Source organism: Rhynchophorus ferrugineus, unplaced genomic scaffold (genome assembly GCF_030347505.1).
Source record: "Rhynchophorus ferrugineus isolate W39M unplaced genomic scaffold, kcgeb_rfMv2 rfM1, whole genome shotgun sequence".
NCBI lineage: Eukaryota > Metazoa > Arthropoda > Insecta > Coleoptera > Curculionidae > Rhynchophorus > Rhynchophorus ferrugineus.
The window spans coordinates 40348375-40364032 of record NW_027472580.1 but is presented as its reverse complement, the minus strand read 5'-3'; the positions used below and the strand labels follow the sequence as shown (position 1 = coordinate 40364032).

At 31.2% G+C, this 15658-nt stretch overlaps 1 protein-coding gene across 2 annotated transcripts; it reads left to right on the top strand.

Moving 5' to 3' along the window:
* Window positions 1-13874: 13874 nt before the first annotated feature.
* On the top strand, window positions 13875-15385 carry LOC143197196 (uncharacterized). Of its 2 annotated transcripts, XM_076405447.1 has the most exons (3): window positions 13875-14323; window positions 14384-14502; window positions 14787-15385. In XM_076405447.1, exons 1-3 carry the CDS (start codon window positions 14002-14004, stop codon window positions 15288-15290), a joined length of 945 nt encoding a protein of 314 aa, XP_076261562.1. In that variant the 5' UTR covers window positions 13875-14001; the 3' UTR covers window positions 15291-15385. The 2 variants fall into 2 exon arrangements, with proteins under 2 accessions (XP_076261562.1, XP_076261559.1); XM_076405444.1 differs by having other exon boundaries at window positions 13875-14502.
* The last annotated feature ends 273 nt before the right edge of the window (window positions 15386-15658 follow it).

Genomic DNA, 15658 nt, shown 5'->3' with positions numbered 1-15658 from the left:
AATCAGCTAAATATGCGACGTGATAGTGAAGTGCGTAGACTAAAACGTTTAACACCACCTGATCTGATTACTGGACATATGTAGAGTTTAGAATAAGCATTAGAATAAGACTAATTAATTAAGATAATATTTTATACAGAAGATTGCTTAATGAAGTGATTTTCTACGTGCCATGTATATATAATATAGACATAAGAAATACTTATTGCCAATAGGGCAGATTGTGGACTCACGAAGAGTAATAAAAAAAAAAAAAAAAAATGTATAAACAAGTGGTCCTCTTGATTATATTCATTTTGATATCATAATAGATCCACTTTTCATCACCAATAACAATACGATGTAAAAAATCTTTCCGATTTTGTAGTTGAAGCAACATTTCAGGCAGGACCAAATACCTTTCAATTCATATGACTTAAAATATATATGCTTTTGAATCAGTTTCTTGTAATACAACCAACAATTCTACATATTCTTCTTGCGTTTTACATGGAGTAATGCCTTCAAATTTTGGTTGTCCAGAACGCTCTTTGTCTTGGTTGCCAAAATCATCACTTTCGTAACGTCGAAACCAGTACTCGCATGATGATTCATGATTGAAATCGATGAAATAAATTCAGATATTTTTCAACGCACTGAAATTGCTTTTGTTCACGCTTCGACGAATTGGTACATACTGAAACTTGAAGCCTGTCAGTGAGGCTTCAACATGAAATTATTTACAAATATACCCAATGCTATTTAACACAGTAACAGGATCTCGTTTAAATTCTTAAAATTAATTTATAGACCTAAAGCAATGTCCTGTTTAGGATACTCGAGACAATTAATTATATTTAATAAATGCAAGAGTTTTTTGACCTAAAATATGATTGAGAATTTTAGATAATAAAGAAGACTAATAAATACATCTGTAAATATCATAAATACATAAATATATGTAATAATTCTTGCCTGCAATATTACCACATATATACACTTACTTTTTTATTTTAATTGTTATACTGCACGGTTCCTATATGCCGGAAGTTGAGGGCAAATATTCTCCTGATTCAAAAGAATTTGTTTCAGCTTTCCCACCTATCAAATTATTTTCCTTGAAACAATATTTTTATTTACTTATATATTTTTAGAGATTTTAAGGTGTAAGTAACACCTGGTGATTCCAGTACTGAATATATATACCCAAATTTTTCTTGTCAATAAGTTAAGATAAATTAACACGATATATGTTTCAATTATGAGTATCGAGAATAATAAAGGACTTGCAATTTATGCTGCAATTAGAAATTGCATCTTGGTTAAGCAATACTCTTCCTCAATTGGATATATATATATATATATATATATATATATATATATATATAAATATGGCCTGAAATGCACATACTTTCATGTACTTAAAAACAATTTCTGTTTTTTTTCCAAGAGCACATTTAAACAACTCCGTTTTAATCAAATTCAACTAACAAGAAACCATTTAAAATTAAAACAATAATTCCTTAAAGTTAGAAAAAGAGGGAAAAAAACATAAAAAATAATTTTATATGTTGATTAAACATTGTTTCCTGGTGAGAAAAATACCGTTGAAACGCCTTGGAAGATCCGATGGGTAATTTCTATCAGAAAAATTAATAGATGGCGCTGTGAAAAAAGCTGATGATTATGAATTATCTAGTGGTCCAAAGTAGACAGTTAATTTGATAAGTTCACAAAGTAGTTTCAAAAACCGTTTCATGAAATAGCTGATATCGAAAAACTATCAAAAACAATTAGAGCTAGTCTAAATACACCCTAGTTATCAGAAAGGAAACTCTCAAATATAACACAAATATTAGTGCGTTCTTTGAGGGTGTTGAAATAAAATTAAGAAAACTTAAAAAGTCACTGACGAAAGTTTGTTGAATTCATTAAAATATGAATAAGCATTAGTTTTATCATCGTCATTCGAATTAAACAAAGCATAAAATATTTTCACCCAAATATGATTTTTTCGCTTCATCTTATGATTAGTTAATTATAAAGGATCCAAAATCGTTAGTCTTAAGTCAACAAATAAATTGTTGGGCCGTTAATAGGATTTATTGATTACCTATGAGTGAAGCTTAACACCCACCTTAAACTCACATCCATCCATCAAGATTCATTTTTTCTCGTATCATAATTAATTTCTGTTCTTTTTGCATGAAAAAAAAACACGATGAAAACCTAATAGCTTTTAAATTTTCATCTATTGTTGGCGACCATTAAATTTAAAACGACTTTCTTCTTATTGTGATTTGTTTAATATCGTCGTGAAAAACATCCCTTATTAAAATACCTTTTTATTCGTTTGTTTACACTGGCACTGGCGCTTAATTGAATCGTTCTAAACAATATCTATTTTCCTGCTCTATTTTTCGTGTGCAGATGAGTTGAGCGAGGTTAGACAGGTCGACTGACACTTTTGTGCGCAATTCCATTCGGCTGAATGAAATATTCCAAATTTCCACTGGACTAATAGTTAAGAGGTGAATGGATGAGTTATATATTTCCAGTTTAATGTCGCAGAAAATATTTCTGAAATTCTTGCCGCACTGTTATATTAGTTATATTATTGAACATAGCTGGTATTATTGCATGATATATTATTGTAAAAGCTTGTGGTTAAAAGCAGAATGATATTTCATGGATCCGTAACCCAATTAATAACACGAGAGTTGATTGTATTACAATATACAAGATATTTTGAATTAGATTTATACTTGTTCGATATATATGATTCAAGTTTATTCTAGTGAGTTTGAATTCTGGAATAAACTACTTAATTCCTCATTTTATCTCCTCCTACTATGAAAATTGCACTGACCGAAGTCAGAGGGAATTAAATCTGAACATTTTCTTGAATGGGTATGATTGTCGCATCAATTGTTGCATTCAACGGTCTTTTTTTTTAATTTTCTTTCCGTGAGAAAACTTATGGTTTCAGAAAAAAAATTTCAATCCAAGATATCCTGAAACAATATTTCTCTTGCAATAAAAGAAAATGATGCTGACAATCTTTTGGCCTATTATTGAACCAATAGCCCTTAATCTTTAGTTTTGTAAATAAATAGGTTTAAGTTTGTAAAACACAAAACTAAACATTTATTCATGTTAGTCAAAACTTTTTTCCAACTTTCAACTGATATGGCGATAAAGTGTTGAAAGAACGTTGTTACGTTTTGATATTAGATTTACAACCCATCATCGATTTTGCATTTCTTCGGCATTTCTAAACCAAATAGGAGTCAACTTATGCTGCAGCGATCTGAACAAGTTGTCATCAGAAAATAACATGCATACATATCAATTCTTGCATCTGAACACTGCCATTCTAAAGGATGACTTTGCACCTGTAACCCACTATTACTGATCTGTTTTAAGCAATATGTCATTAAATGTATTGAATTAACATCGGTAGATATCTGTAGTATAACAGCTTATGACATTTTACATTTTACACGTATCAGATTCACTTCTCATCGCCAGGTATAATACGCTACAGAAAATGCGTATTTGCCTACATGGAATTTTCAGTCACTGGGTCTGGCCATTTTCTTATTGAATCTAACAGGCCAATTGAAAAGTCCCCGGCCTGACACATAAATGGCGCTACTAGAATTAAATCATTTTTTTTTGTGAGCCCTAAACTTCAAAATATGCGTGTATAAATCTGACAGCTGTCGGCTCATTAGTTTACAAATTATAGCATTTTGAGTGAAGCAACTTTTGTTATTGCGAAAAAAATTGATAAAAAGGAATTTCACGTGTTGATAAAATATTGCATTTTGAAGGGAAAAAATACAGTTGAAGCAAAAATATGGCTCGATGCTGAATTTCCGGACACTGCCCCAGGAAAATCAACCATCAAGGATTGGTATGCTAAGTTTAGACGTGTTGAATTGAGAACCGAGAACGGTGAACGCAGTAGACACCCAAAAGAGGTTGTTACCGACGAATACATTAAGAAAATCCACATAAATATTTTGAATGACCATAAACTGAAATTGAATGAAATAGCAGAGACTCTGAAGATATCAACTGAACATGTACATCAACAATGGATGAAACATGACGCCATCATTTCAATCCGAAGTCCAATCGACAGTCATCGAAGTGGATTGCACACGATGAACCTGCTCGGAAAACACAACAGTCGGCTGGCAAGGTTATGGCGTCTGTATTTTGGGACGCGCATGGAATAATTTTCATTGACTACCTTGAAAAAGAAGGGACCATCAACAACAACTATTACATAGCCTTATTGGACCGTTTGAAGGACGAAACAGTACAAAAACGGCTGCATTTAAACAAAATGGAAGTGCTCCTTCACCAAGACAATGGGCCGTGTCACAAGTCACTAAAAACGATGGTAAAATCCATAAATTGGGCTTCGAATTGCTTCCTTATCCACCGTATTCGTCAGAGCTGGCTCCCAGCGACTATTTCCTGTTCTCAGATCTCAAAAGAATGCTCGCTGGGAAGAAATCTACCTCGCATGAATATGTGATCGACGAAACTGAGGCCTATTTTGAAGCAAAGGACAAATTGAATCGTGCTACAAAAATGGTATCGAAAAGTTGGGGGGTCGCTATAATCAGTGTATCACCCTTGAAGGGAATTATGTTGAGTAAAAAAAACTAATTTTGCCAAAAAATATGTTTTACTATAGTAGGCCGGGGACTTTTCAATTGACCTGTGATCTCATCACATATTAAACATTTCGAAACTGTTAATTTATCAAATTTTAAGTTTGATGTTTGAAGTTTGCTGTTTGAAGATTTTTTGAAAGTTTGAGCTGTATTTTCATTCAACAGCATTTGTAATTCTGTTTTGATTCTCCATATCATTATTTGTCTAACATTAAAATGCAACCGATTATTACCCGATAATTGGAATCTGACCCAGCAGCATCACCTTTAAAGAGATTAGCTTTTTCTTCGTGCAGCTTAATGCAATTTCGAGCAATCCACAGAGTCAATACACACTGAATAACTTAATAATATTAAATGGTCAGTCAGATTAGATTGTATAACAATTACATGCTTTAATATTTCAGGTTTCTATTGACAGATATTGCTTATCAAAAGGTCTACGACCAAAAAAAAAGAACTATAAAAAAGAAATAGTATATATATACAGTACATATATATATATATATATATACATATATATATATATATATATATATATATATATATATATATATATATATATATTCGTTTTGGGCAGATTAAGATTCGTTTTGGGCAGGCATTTTCAACTATTCAATTATCATTATCGTCCTTTTCAGCGGAATGGAAAGCGGTTCGCTTAGAAATCGGAGAAAATTGAGCATTAATCATTCGATAATTCAATTTTTTTCCATTAGTACGTTTTATTAAGAACGGTCAAAGAAGGCCAGGCCGTACCACTAATCGCCATTAACGATCAGGCTCCGATGCAGTAGGGACTCGTTAAAAGGTTTCACAGTCGGTTGGGTCCCTTTGTCAGTTCAAAAACAAACGAAAATCGCCCCGGGGAACAAATGAATTCTATTCCCGGTGACGTCACGGCACACGCGTCATCACGAACGGATATGATACGCGCTCTCCAGGAAGAATGGGGACGATAGTGCCGACCGCCTGAAACGGGTTTTCGGTTTTACAGTTTAACGCAAAATCGGATGATTTATAACGGTTTTACAGACGATTTGAAAAAAATACACGTCCTTAGTTAAGTACGAATTGTAAGGACCTCACGCGGGAACCATTGTTTAATGTTTTTGGTTTTCATTAAGCAATTTCGATGTGGAAATGGTAGTTTCAATAGACACACTTGTCGATAAGGAAGTGGCGATTCATTTCTAGGCTATAAAGTGATGGGTCAATATTGGTTACGTGTAGTAATAACTGATTGGTGAAAATATGTGTATTTTCGAATATATAATAAGGTAGCACTAACGCGAATCGAATTCGTTTGTGTTCGCACTAGGATTTATAATTGTTTACATCTAAGATTTCAACCGTTGCTAGATGTCCACATAGATGATGAAATTCTGAACTGAAACAATAAATCTCGATTTTTATGTTGCGCATATTAAGTTATTAATCATAGACCTCATGTGAAGATACCGCAGCCAGGATCACTGAATATAAACAAATGATTTATTTCATACATATTAGTTGTTAGTACTTTTCTATTAGTTGTTAGTAGACACCAACGTTGCTTATTACTTATCTATTGATTTAATTCTTTAGTGTTTAATTTGTTCTAAATATGTATCATTTTATTCATATAGTATGTAGACCTATCTACTTATAAGTTTATTAACTGTAATGACAATTTTTTTAAAGAAATTGTAGATCAACAGCATTAATATAAAACAACTAAATCGAAATATTATCACCGGACATCAACTTGGGTTTCGTAATAAGCACGCAACAAATACACAGATCAATAAACCAAATAAAGGCAGTCCTATATAGCACAGATATTGTCAAGCTTATATATATGTCAAGCTTTTATTAAATCAGATTAAACTAAATGCTTTATCATAAACATTTTACCATAAAATAATATGATCAACAGACTGAACTACAAAATATATGTATTTACAAGGTAATGTACTAACTCCAGTGTTGTAATTCCTGTATACTTCTGGAAACATACACAGATGATGTACCAATCTTGACACACATTAATAAAACACAACTATGACTAAAAACTGTGGAAAAAAACCTAAAAAGAAAATCTAACCACATAAATGTTATCTTACGTAGAACAACATACCAACTAATGAATATAAATAACAACCAACTTCCCGAAATGGAGGATGTTAAATATCTTATCGTGTATCTCGGTCAAAGTCTAAATTAGAAGATAAACATACTTGAGCTAAACTAAAATAACTTAGTTATAATCTAAACCTAATATATTGGCTTGCCGAACTCAAATCGAAGTTATTGGATAGATAACAAGGTCTTAGTTCAGAAATGTATACTTAAGAACATTTGGTCCTGCAGAACCAAATCAAGGGATACTTCTAGAAAATCTAATATAACCCATGATTCAACAGTTCCAAAAGAATTTTGAAAGCTATGGTCGATGCTCTCTCTAATGAAGTGACACCGTCATATCCCATAACGAGTACCATTGAAACGAATTGAAAATTGAAACGAAATTGAAACGAAAAACGAAAATTGAAAGTGTTTTTATTAAGTACTTCGAAAGAGTGTCATTGTACTCCAATGTACTTGCCAATATGTTAAACATTAGTAATAATAATGAGGTTTGTATGCTAAAATTTTTACTACTTTCCATCAAATTAATAAAAATTTTACAGCAAAATATAGAATAAGATATTTTACAGAGCCAATTTGGACCTATGGGGTGTAAATATGGGGTTGCAATAACATATCAAACCAACTAGTGATCCAATGCTTCCAAAAGAAAGTTCTACGATTAATTATCAGTGCTATAGCAATGCAATCGCTATGTAACCAACGAAGAGCTGCACGATAACCTCCAAATCATATAGATACACGAAGTGATCCAAGATTTCGCCTTAAAACATGAAATAAGTTTGCTAAATCACAGCAGCGTACAATACAACAATTGGACATCACGAAGAAAATCAAAAGATTGAAGCGAACCAAACCACAGAAACTTGTTTAGTATATAAGTTTATGCTTAACTTTAGCTTAAATAGTTCAGTTTTATTTTAATTTGGGAAATACACACTAATATATTAATCCCGTACTCGCCTTCTTTGTATATTAATGCAAGTGCAAGATAATAGAAACAGTAGAACAGTAGTAGAAGCAGAATTAATAGAACAGTTGTAATAAATGAGTTTGTAAATTAACATTGTACTAAAAATATCAAATATAAGAAGTAATTAAAAAAAAACTCCGAATTTACAGGCATACCTTCTTTAGAAAATAAGAAAATTGTAATTTGACGAGTTAAGTCTTAAACTGACAAATGTTAATGAATCAGGCTATAGTAAGATGAGTTTAATCGAACCTTCTGTACAACCACAAGGAATACAAGAGGGAAGCATCGGGGATAAATTGTAAAATATATATCTATTCTTAAGAGTTTTGGTTCCAACCGAATAACGACGTATTTGAGTAAAAGCCGTCGATTTTCATCATAAAGCAGTCCTATCCAAGCAGTGGAGATTCTTCAGGACAAGTTCAATCAAGCAGTCTATGTCGCATAAGATAAAAGCGACAGATTATTGTCTGTGTTTTCTATCATATTACCAACATGTCAAAACAGTAGTAGTTCTCACTAGAAATCTCTTTGCATAATTCTCACCAGTTATACTGATTTATATCTATTTAGTCTTACATTGTACTTTTGAAGATTAATTTTTGCAAGGAATAGTACTTTGTACATTTCGACACAAGAACAACAAATATTTTAATCTTAAATTAAATATTTAACATTTAATTATTATTAAACATTTTCCTATATTTACGCATTCATAAGACACACTTTTTCTTCGGTTAAAAATGTTAGTACAAGGAGAGTGAAGTAGTATTTGTTAGCCTGGTTCACCAATTTAATTTTAATATAAAACTTATAATGTAATCTGATCAATTTCCCACTTTTCAAGCCAGAGATTTTTTTTTAAATTATAGTCACTTCAACACTGTTGTGTTATTTGGTGACTTTATAAATCATCTGACAGAATAAACATGTATCAAATACATATACGATACAAACACAAATTGTATAAATGAATTAATAATCAATCAATATATAAAACGAGATGAAACATAAATAAATACTATACATTTAAAATATATCAATAGATAGATAGAATATAAAAATAAATACATAATAATATAAAAACACATATAAAATAATATTAGTATAAAAAATTATAATTCATAATACATAATATATTAATATATTGAAACCAAAGCAGTAGATAAAATATAACGTAAAGGTTATAAATATAAAATAGTTTGGTTTCTCTAAAATAAAATTTAATATGAGATAAGAGATCAGATAGAATACTGTAAATGAATTTCATGTAAATAATGAAATATTTTATCGATGTGATTTGGAGTGAAAAGATTTTTCAGATTTCTAGGTATGTTATGTCTAATTCGAATAGACCGTAGAGCCTCACATTATTGTAAAACATGTCGGACTGTTTTTAATAGTCCACAATAATCACACAACGGAGGAACATCGCCAGTCATAAGATATGAATATGAGAACTGACAATGCCCGATTAGCCTATTTAACAGGACCTACTTATACCTATTAGTAGATAATGTCATAGAAGTAAAGCTAGAGATTTTTGTTTTCACATATATTATTTTTTAACAATTATTTCACTGTCAGCAACAAACATTTCAACAAATTTTTATATTCTCTGTTTAGTAATATTGTACTGCATTCATCCATTCTCGAAATTCTCGAAATTCCATTCTCGAAAAACTACTGGAAATTTGCTGGGAGCTATAGAATAGTACAACCAATTGATACAAACGTTGCCTCCTAATTTCGAATTGTACTAAATTAATTTTGCCATATGGCATCTTTTCGGCAGATTGAGATATTCTCTAACATTACCAGTTATAGAGTTAATATCAGCACATATTCAATGCAATAACATATTCACTACATTGCCTGCTGCCACAAAAGTTTAAAGAAGAAACTCTGAATATCTAAATATATTTAATGGATGATCCTTAGTATAGTGCAGATTTGACACCTATTGGTCTATTTTTATTTCTACATGTTTCCAGTGCATATTTCGAAAACATTATTGTTCGAAAACTCTCTTAGCGTTCAAAATCTGTCATATTCAAATTCAATTCACAATGTTACGTATTCCCAAATTGCAAAAAATATTGAGTTTATCTGAAAAATGTCTATATTTTACAAATATTTATATTTAGTATAATCTTAGTCAAGAAAAACCACGTTATGTCGTCAAAAAATACCAACATTGAAAATATAGAAAAAATATCTACTTTATTTAAGATATTTTAACAGACCGTGTTTTACAGCGTGTATATTATTAATGATTTAAAAGCATATATGACGATAGAATATTAATTATCTTAAGTAAACACTCAGATTGTAATGGATTTTTTGTTCATTAATGTTTCAAATTTTAATTACTACTGAAATTGAAGTTTACTTAACTGCATATAAGCTAGTATAAGAAAAAATTAAACAATGTGCAAGTCAGTTTACGCTTGTGTGGGATCATCTGCATCTAATGACATATCCGTTCTTGGGGTTTTCGAAATATCATGCATGCGGATGATATATAAGCCGGGGGCTCTAATAGTAATCCAGTTCTCCCTCCTTTATTATTTTGGTTTTAGATAATTTTATTATACGCTTTATGTTATTCAGGACCGGTAGTTCTGTGAATTTAATTGATATTAGAATTAAATTGAAATTTTCTCCTTTGCTTATCTTTTGTTTTTCTTATACCGTCATTATTAATACATTTCGTTTTCGTTTCGCAGTATTCTGTTCTATATTATTCAATAAGATTTTCCATCTAGGATTTGTATGGACAGGGCGCGTTGCATAACATGGCCTGGAAATCTAATTCAACCCTTCTTATCCGATTATACACTTTTGCCTACAGATGGTTGCTAATTAAGATGCCCCATGATTTAAGCGTGATTCGAAACTTGTAACAATTTTCCTGCCCCTAGTATTTTTTAAAAATTGTTGTTTAATTTCAATTCTAAGTAATTTTAACATTTTTAATGTAGTGAAATTTTAAAAGTAAAATGTTAAAAAAGTTATGTATAGCCCGACCAATAACACAGCCAATGCACGTCATCAAAATTTATGACATCAGCACGTCGAAATGTTGCCAGGCCACCTTGGAAGTCTGGTTTACAACGTCGGTTTATAACCTCTAATTATAACATCTAATGCTTTAAAGAATTTTGCAAACATCTGGCAACATTGTCCACTAGTACTAATTCAAATCGCATTTTATAGGCTGATATTCCAATGCATCAGACAGAAGATTATTTTAATTAGAACAAAATGGGAAGAAAAACTCCGCTCCGAAATTAAAACAAATTTTACATTTTTATAAACTGCAATAGAATTAGCTGTTTTATTTGACCGCTTATTAGGTTTTATTATATCTATAGTGTTGTATTTATTTGCAAATTTATATTACTAATTGTGTCTTAAAAATAGGATTACCTGGGATCTTCTTTCTTAATTTCTTCTCTACTTCCACTATATTATTTAGTCTTTAATTGTTGATCGATATTGACTGTAGATCCAGACTTTCCAATACCTTATGTAAGCAACGGTAGTACAATATATATCTAAAGCAGATTAACTATTTAGCGTGGAACCGTGTTTATTAATTTAAAAAAACTAGCTGGTGAGTAATTGAAGACCGGGAGGATGGTATAACAAATAGGATTGTTCTTATAGCCGTTTTCTTTCTTGAGAATATTTTGATGTTTGCAATATAGTTTTTTAAAATGACTAAAATTTTTTTTAACTGATTGTAGTGACTAGTGTCCATCCAAGACTCGACCGTAGATCTTTCGTACATGTCTAAGACACTGTTAGCGTTCTTTTGTCCTTGTATTTATTGTCGTCCCAATTTTTTCTATGTACACTTTTAAATACTCATAGGGCCTTCATATATAATCTTTATCGAATAGCTCAAGCTATATCCATTTCAAGCTAATCTGAGGTGATGGATCAAGATGGATATTTTTTGGAAGATCTCTTTGAGGTGATTGAGTTTCCTGTAAACCTGATGTCCTAGTTAATTTTTTCATCGTACCAAAACGTCAGACAAAAGGTGAAAGAAAAGTGAATTTTATATTTAATTTCGGTTCTTCACACTTTCTGAAACTATATTTCTCTTATGTTCTTTATAGATGACAAAGAGAAATCAATTTGATGATGAGAATCAATGACAAAGAGAATCAATTTGGTCGTATAGGGTCTCAATCTAGTATAAAAAATTATTTTCTTGTCTTATTTATGCTATTAAAGACATTTATTAATCTGTCTTAGACCTATAGCCAGTACAAAGTCATTACTTTATCAATATAAAACTTAATCTATTATAAGGATTTTCGATATACAATAAAACGTTAGTGGTAAGTATTCTTATGTTGATTCCATAAAAAATTGACTCTTTATGATAACGAAAATGAATTAAAAAAAAACAAAAACGATGTTATAAAGAACAAAATAATTTCAACATATATCCAAATAAATATATCAAAACCAATGGCCATTCAGCTGATCGAAAATATAATAGAGCTCCAAAACGATTATCGAAAAATAATTTAATTTTCATCCCCGGCTTTATTAAAACCGATAAAATCTATAAAAAACAAAAAAAAAAACGTACAATACCTACTTCAAACGCTGCCAACGTCAGTCAATTCTACAGATAAAACCGAACCCCATTCTTTGCGACCTTATCTAAATCGCATTTGTCATATATTTCCTATAATTGAAACTTCAAAGGCCTTTAATGGTAATTCCATACGTTGCTAAAATAGAATACGGGGCTCGGAACGATTACTGGATCCATAATTTGTGCATATTTGATGCTCCAGGGACCATATTTTGCATTTCGATGGATAGTTAAGGGGGAACCAGATAGAGGTCAGAGCCGGGACGGTCAGAGATGACTAATAGATTTTAAGGTACCATAAATTGGTTTAAATCTTTGGAATTATCGTTTGCTTATCCCCCGTCTATAATTTAGGGCTATTCGAATGAGAGTAAAAAACATCTCCCCTGCATATACAAGCGCATGGGGGTTGTTGTAAAAAATATGAATTATTCAGGTCATTAAATATAACAACGTATATACACTTTTTTGATATTAATTAAAAATAACGTAGCAGCTGCGCTATATAAATTAGTTTTTTATAAGAATTAAATATATTTAAGCTAGAATTTTGGAAAATGTAAAGATCTAATTAAAATAGACAACCAATGCTTGACTTTAAAAAATGTATTTTACCTGTCTGTATTAATTGAACTGACATGTTTTGTTATCATTTAGGGCTAAACTAGAGTTTATCTGGACTGGACCTACTGTTCAGAGTGGCCTTCGAACCATCACCAGTATATATTCGGTCTTAATCAGCCTGGGTACTAGCGTAACTAGGATATTTTCCTTGTCGGATTTTGCACTCTTGCGTTTTGGGTAACCATAATTATAAACAATAACATAATTCGAACCTCCGGCTAGCGCAACAAGGGGAGGACCATCTGTCGCCTCGACCGTTTTTGGCCAATTTTTAAATAAATATATATCATTATCGAAGAAGCACCTATATTAGATTTTAATATTAAATTCAATTATACACAAACAAAAATCTTTCTTCTAGCTATTGATACCTCCAAAAATGTTACTGCAAGTAAATATGATGTTATATATCTTATATATAAAAATGAATCGCAAAATATGTTCCTAAGCGCATAACTCAACAACGCCTGGACCAATTTGGCCAAATCTTTTTTTAAAATGTTCGTTGAAGTTCAGGGATGGTTTTTACGGCGAGAAAAATTAGAATTATTGCTGGAAAAACCCTAAAAATAGCCCTTTTTGTTTGAATTTGTTTCGTGTATCAGTTGACAATTCATCTGTCATCTGTCAAAAGTCATCTGTAACAGACAACTTTTTTATTTTAAATTTGATATGACTTGAACTCAAATCCTTTTAATCCGTACGAATTGTTTTATTTATTTAAAATTTTTTATTTGTTTAAAATTTAATTCAAATTTTAAATAAATAAAACAATTCGTACGGCTTAAAAGGATTTGAGTTCAAGTCATATCAAATTTAAAAAAAAAAGTTGTCTGTTACAGATGACTTTTGACAGATGACAGATGAATTGTCAAGTGATACACGAAACAAATTCGTATATCGTGTTTTGTGCAGAGTGTTTAGTTAGTTAGTGTTTGTTTAGTTCGTGATTAGTGAAAAAATAATTTATATTTGATATGCCTCCTATAAGACGAAGCAATTTAGGTAGAAGAACCAGAAATGCTATAAACCAAGCTAATTACCGATCTAATCGTACTGCACAAGAACGTGACGACGGAAATGAACGTGAAAGAATTCGGATATCACAAACGCGTGAAGCGCGAGCGCGACATTCAACTAATAATCGCGCAAGTTTGAATCCAGCTGCTTTCAGTTACGATGTGTCAATTGACTACAGTAACTACCAATGTGTTGTTATTGGTTCTATGAACTTGGTTTGCTCACACTGTAAGGCATTAAAATACAAAAACGAAGCCAATGGATTGTGTTGCGCAAATGGTAAAGTGAAATTGATACAATTGGATCCACCACCAGAACCATTGTACTCATTGGTTTCAGGACTAGGAACAGATTCTATACACTTTTTGACACATATTCAACAATATAACAATTGCTTTCAAATGACTTCATTTGGGGCAACAAATGCAGTTCGGGAAAATTTTATGCCAACTTTCAAGGTATGTATTATAGCAGTTACTCATAATTATTTTAGCGAACAAAATTTTCTGTCACCAAAGTTAAGATGTGTTACTAATCTTCAATTTCTTAATCATTACGAAATATATCACTTAGTCATCATATTATATGGTGATTCAGTTTCAGTGACACTTTTATTATATTTTATATTTGATAGATATTAGTTAAAACTAAATATATACTTTTTAAGATCAAATATTATTTAAGTTTGATCATTGACAATCCATTAATTTATACCACACCATAATATTTTTTTTATTTACAGATACAAGGGCAAATATATCACAGAGCAGGTTCACTGTTACCAGTGTCAGATAGCGACAACAAATTCCTGCAAATTTATTTTATGGGCAATTCACCACAAGAAATTGATCTGCGTTGTGCACATAACAATTTAGTAAAAAGGTCTATTGTAGAACAATTACAAACTTTATTTCATCAACACAATCAATTGATTATATTGTTTAAAACTGCCCTGGATCTGATGCCATCCGATAATCACAAAATTGTAATCAGAGCTGATAAAACACCTGCAGGTCAACATACAAGACGTTTTAATGCACCAACTATTGATGAAGTTGCTATCGTTGTAGTTGGAGAAAACTTGGAATCCCGTGATATTGTTTTACATCGTCGAAATTTTCAATTACAACCTATAAAGGAAACACACCGCTCATATGATGCACTGCAATATCCCATTATATTTTGGCAAGGTGAAGATGGCTACGATTTATCAATAAAAATGATAAATCCCATTACAGGTAACTAAAATATTAGTTTAGCTATGGCGATAATATCTCAGTCACTATATTATGTATTTTAATTTTATATTTGAATGTTATTAAAACAAAATCTGTTTACAGGTTCTGAAACCAAGAAAAAAGTCAGTTCAATGAACTATTATTCATACCGCCTAATGATTCGGGAAAATGCAGATAATCACATATTGAAATGTCGGCGATTATATCACAAATATGTTGATGACATGTATGTTAAAATTGAAACGGAGAGATTAACATTCATCAGGTTGAATCAAACCAAACTCCGATCTGAAGAGTATATTCACCTTCGAGATGCGATTAATACTGATGGAAATGCACAGAATGTCGGTCGGATGACTATTCTTCCAGCAACATA